This window comes from Sinocyclocheilus anshuiensis, unplaced genomic scaffold, assembly GCF_001515605.1.
Source record: "Sinocyclocheilus anshuiensis isolate Anshui unplaced genomic scaffold, SAMN03320099.WGS_v1.1 scaffold1683, whole genome shotgun sequence".
NCBI classification, from domain to species: Eukaryota; Metazoa; Chordata; class Actinopteri; order Cypriniformes; family Cyprinidae; genus Sinocyclocheilus; species Sinocyclocheilus anshuiensis.
The window spans coordinates 499,522-504,749 of NW_015548387.1; the positions used below are offsets into that span (position 1 = coordinate 499,522).

At 39.2% G+C, this 5,228-nt stretch overlaps 1 protein-coding gene and 1 pseudogene across 1 annotated transcript; both read left to right on the forward strand.

Moving 5' to 3' along the window:
- The first annotated feature begins 478 nt into the window (after positions 1–478).
- LOC107656718 (sperm acrosome membrane-associated protein 4-like) lies at positions 479–1,627 on the forward strand. The gene is made up of 3 exons (XM_016444658.1): positions 479–707; positions 1,010–1,120; positions 1,208–1,627. Exons 1-3 carry the CDS (start codon positions 656–658, stop codon positions 1,417–1,419), a joined length of 375 nt encoding a protein of 124 aa, XP_016300144.1. The 5' UTR covers positions 479–655; the 3' UTR covers positions 1,420–1,627.
- A 440-nt stretch (positions 1,628–2,067) lies between these two features.
- LOC107656703 (nucleoporin seh1-like) overlaps positions 2,068–5,228 on the forward strand; it is a 4,937-nt pseudogene continuing 1,776 nt past the window's right edge.

The following is a 5,228-nucleotide window of genomic DNA, read 5'->3' on the forward strand; positions in this document are numbered from 1 at the left end:
AAATTCCATACACTTGGCGAATAAAGTTAATTCTGATAAAGCTCATTCTGAAAACTCCGAAAGACCTACGACTGGATTCAGAAAGAAAGAAATAAAGCATACTAAAAACTTTATAAGGCAGAACTATTAAGAGCAGTATGCTCTGAACAATCGAGACCAGAGCGTGGAAGTGAACGTGAATCATTTGTTCGATTTAAAGATTCGTTTTAATGTAATTACACCGATTCGTTCACAAATGAAACGCTACTTCCAGGAAAATGATTGATTTGTTGATCATTCTCTCTTTTAGCTTGTTGTCTTTTGGTGTCATGAAGTAAATGTAACGTAGATTATATTATATTGACAACTTAAGTAGTTTGATAAAAATTTTTGCCTTGAATTACGATAGAAGGATATGTTTGAACGTGCACGTGATACATTTAGGTTTTTTCTTGCGCTACACGTGCTAAACAGCTGCTTCTTATAAATGGCTAATAAGATAATGCCTTTATCTTCCTCACACTTTACCATGCGTTATGCAACACAATCCCTATTGTCACGCAGGATTGTGTAGACTAGCTGTCTGTTCGGTGGTATTCATTTGTAAAGACCATATCCAGCTCAAGGTGTTGCTTTCATATTTGTGAGCTTATCTACTTCTAAAACTCACTTAAACATGAGAGGAGCCATTTTTACCGCGTTTGTGATGATGTCTTTGTTTTGTTTGGGTAAGTTAATAATTTCCCTGGAATTTGAGAAGTCTAGTTTGAATGAATGGTAGCCTATTGTAACAAATGCTTTTGTTTCAAACCAATGATGAAGGGATTTTGTAAACCACTTATTTCCATACTACATTTTAAATGGGATCATACCAATGTGATCAAGACCCGTGTATCTGCAGTATGAGTGTTTAATAGCTTTAATGGCATTTGTACCTTTAACAACATAAATTGCGACCACAAGTGCAAATCTGTTTGTCCCATTGTAATTAATTAGAACATAATTCACTTTAATTTCCCTTTGCTTACAGGACAAACACTTGAGTGTTTTCGGTGTGAACTTGGATTCTGGGATGTGTGTTACACTACCAAGACAAACTGCAGTGATGATGAATTGTGTTATGTGGGAATTGGTAAAGCAGGTAAATGTGACGTTAAAGTTCAGTTTTCGGGATCTTTTACAAACCCATGTCTGTTTACTTTGGAATGCTTTCCGTTTGATTTTTCAGCTTCTGTCCTGGATATAAAGGTGATGGGTTGTCTTCCCATGGAGGCATGCAACAAGACAACAGTTGTAGAGTTCCTTGCCAAAAAGACCTTATACACCTTGAAGACCACCTGCTGTGAGGAAGACTTCTGCAACGCTGGCCCTTCAATTCAGTTGTCCCTTGCTCCTCTTTTGCTTGCCATACTACTTATTGCTGAGATGGGTGTGTTTTGAAGATTTCCAAATTCTAATGGTCATATATGGGATTGAAGGCTTGTTTCATGTTTACATTGTTCACGTACTGTAACTGTTTTACTGCTGTTTTGATCAAAAAAAGAGCTGCTTTGATGCTTTTGTTGAGTTGTTAATCCAAGCGAGTAAAGATTATAAATACAATGTGAAATACGCTAGTTTTGTTAAATAAATGCAAATGTTAAACATTCGTGTTTTCCTGTTTTTAGTATACGGTTATAATTGCATGCAGTAGAGGGCGCTGTTTGACTAAAATGTGAGGCGGCATTACTGCGCATGCTCAGAGTTCCGCGGATCTTCACGTCACCTCTAGAATATTTCACCCGATCGTTTATTATAAAGATCTGGTCCACATGCTTTCCAAGTCCAACGTGATTGGACCGCTTTCAACCTCGCGTTTATTCGTGTTTACTTCCCGCGTGCCATTACCAAGAAGAGTAGATAAGAAAAAGATGTTTGTCGCGCGCAGCATCGCAGCCGATCATAAAGATCTGATCCACGATGTTTCTTATGACTTTCACGGGCGGAGAATGGCGACGTGCTCCAGCGACCAAAGCATTAAGGTAAGTGGTTTCTTAACCCATGGCCTGCTAGAGTTTGTTTGCAATGCAACAGATGTGGTTAACGAGCATGCAGTGTACATTTTAAAAGGACATTAATATGATTTAATTGTGCAAATATTTGGGTTTTGTATCTTTCCCCCCTTAGGTGTGGGATAAGGGGGAGAATGGAACTGCACAGCCAGCTGGAAAGTAGGTCTTGCCATAAAACTGGTTCTCAACCAGAAGTCCTGGGCTCACTAGGGGGCATCAGCAAACATCCAAGGGGTCCAGAGGATTAAGTATTTAAGTCAATTGTTAATTTATTGACAAATGTAATTTTAATGAAAATACTAATCACAATCAAGATTGGAATCATTCGGTGGCATAAAATGGTCTTTAAAATGACAATAATATCACTTATCGCAATTATTTCTGGGGCAATATATCGCACAACAAAAAGTTATCATGACATGCCTAGTTGGAGGGCAATCGGGGGCTTTTGGGTCAAAAATGTTGAGAACCACTGCAGTAAAATAATCCCAAATCCTCGTTAAACAGACATGTTCTAGAAGGAGCCCTTAAGAGGGGAAAAAAATGAGATGGGTGTAAAAATCAATGCATACGTTTTGCTAGATACATTTTTCCTACCATACCAACTTGTAGTTCTCATTTCGACAGTTTTCTAGTTTGATTTGGACTATCATAAGTTGGTGTAGACTCACCGTATTGGTCATCATTATGAAGTGTTTTGGGCTGTAATTTGACAAACTTGTGTTTTGTAGACTCACAGTGGCTCAGTTTGGAGAGTGACCTGGGCCCATCCAGAGTTTGGACAGGTGTTGGCATCCTGCTCCTTTGATCGTACTGCGATTAGTATGGGAGGAGATTGTTGGAGAGTCCAATGACAAACAACGAGGACAAAGCCACTGGGTGAGAGATACTTTCTAGTCTGGGCATTTGCCTTAAATCACTTCTCCCAAGTTGTCTCCTAGAATAAGTTGGATTTGATTATGGTTCATACATGGTGAGGCTTCCTAAATAAGAGTTGCTAAATAGCATGCTACCCTACTAAGTGTACGCTTCTGTGTCTAGTGCAATATATGAATTGGAAGTAATATCTGCCATGATTTTGTTTTTTTTTTGTTTTGTCTAATCTTTGACTCCATTTGCTTGTACTGCCAGGAGTTAAGACATGCTTATGTTGTAATGCATATATTTGGCAGTATACTGTATATATTGCACAGAGAAGTTATTCTATGCCGAACATAGCCTGTGTATAACTTTGATGCATCTCTGTTCTCACATCAGATAAAGAGAACCACACTTGTGGACAGTCGGACATCTGTGACTGATGTGAAGTTTGCCCCAAAGCACATGGGCTTGATGCTGACCACATGCTCTGCAGACGGTGTGGTGCGAATCTACGAGGCCCCTGACGTGATGAACCTGAGCCAGTGGTCCCTGCAGCACGAGATCTCGTCCAAACTCTCCTGCTCCTGCATCTCCTGGAACCCTTCCAGGTGACAATTCACAAATGATAGTTGAACGCATCTATATGCGAGTAGATGTAAGCATGTACACCTATACTGTTGCAGAATTTACTTTGCAGATGTGTACAATTTGTAACTTTATATATCCTGTATCTGAAACTCTCAGATAATTTAGAGAAAGTTTGAAATAGACTTTTCACAGAAGGGTGAAACCTCTGTTCTCATTATGCTGAGTTCACACTGCACGATTTTAGCCCGATTTTTCACTCGCCGACAGGTTTTGTGAAATCGCCGACAAATGCCCGAAATCGGAGGCAAATTGGTGCTCGTGACAATCACGCAGTGTGAATTATCAAAGACGTGATCTGAGGGAATCGCCGACACATCGCAGACGCCCGTGAAATATTTGGCATGCTAAATATCTGGAGCTGTCGGCGATTCACAATCACGCTGCGTGCAATGATTTCTGACTGAAAACTACATCGGCGATGACCTACAGCCAATGAGAGACCAAGATACAGGGCAGAGGGAAGTTCAGGGAGGAGTTATAGACCAGAATATCAGTATTTTAATAGATATATGAACAATTATATCATACAGAAACGAGCACAAACATTTGCTTGACCAGCCAGAACATCAGCATAACAGTTACTGCAAAATTATTTACCTCCAACTCTCTTTGCAGAACACCCAATCCCTGTTCCCTGCATCTCCCTCCTTATTTACCTCCAACTCTCTTTGCAGAACACCCAATCCCTGTTCCCTGCATCTCCTTCCTGCATAATCTGTTTTTTTTTTCTCCTTGTAGCTGGAAATCAGCTCACAGACAATTTGCGGGCTATATATATATATATATATTTTTTTTTTATAATTCCAGTCTCGCTCGAACTCCGGTCTGACGCATGTGGGTTCTCGCGTTATTTCCTTATCACTTCTCGCGTGTGTTTTGTTGTGAAACGTAGTTTGTGGACCAGACAGAGCTGTCGGCGATTCTTCCTATTGTGAAATCATGCAATATGTAACCTGTCGCCGATCCATCGTGCAATGTGAGCACCGCAGCAACTGAATGCTACCCCAGATAGTCACGCTGTGTGAAAACAATGGCGATCCGACTAGTTTCAAAATCATTCAGTGTGAACTCGGCATTAGACCTGTGACTGCAAATAGCACAGATATTTTACATGCTTGTCACCACTGAACAGTGAGGTCAAACTTGATAGCCGTTAGAAAACATTTCCAAGTTTCTTTTGTCTTTCAAGACATCTCAGACCATTTTTGAGACTTTATTGTCTTGGTAAACTGAATCAATGGATGCACCTGATTGATTAATAAAATATATTTTTTGTCTTCACCGTTCTTGAGCTCATGCACCTATGATTGCAGTGGGTAGTGATGACAGCAATGTGACGTATGGCGGCAAAGTTCAGATATACGAGTATAACGAAGTTACAAGGTTTGCCTTCAGTTCCCTTTATCCTTTTATAGGCTAGTTCACACACCAAAAAAAAAATATATATATATCTATCTATAAATAAATAAATAAATAAAATGCAAGGAACATCAACATTTCAGACATTCTGAAGCTGGATTTAGAATGGTGGGAAACTATCATTGTCACACTGACCTAAGAAATACCATCAGTTAGCACAAACCTTCCACACATCTTTTTATACACATTTTAAATGTGTTTTAACCTTCAAGTTAAATGTGTTTTTTTTTTTTTTTTTTTTTTTTTTTTTTTTTTTTTTTTTTTTTTTCT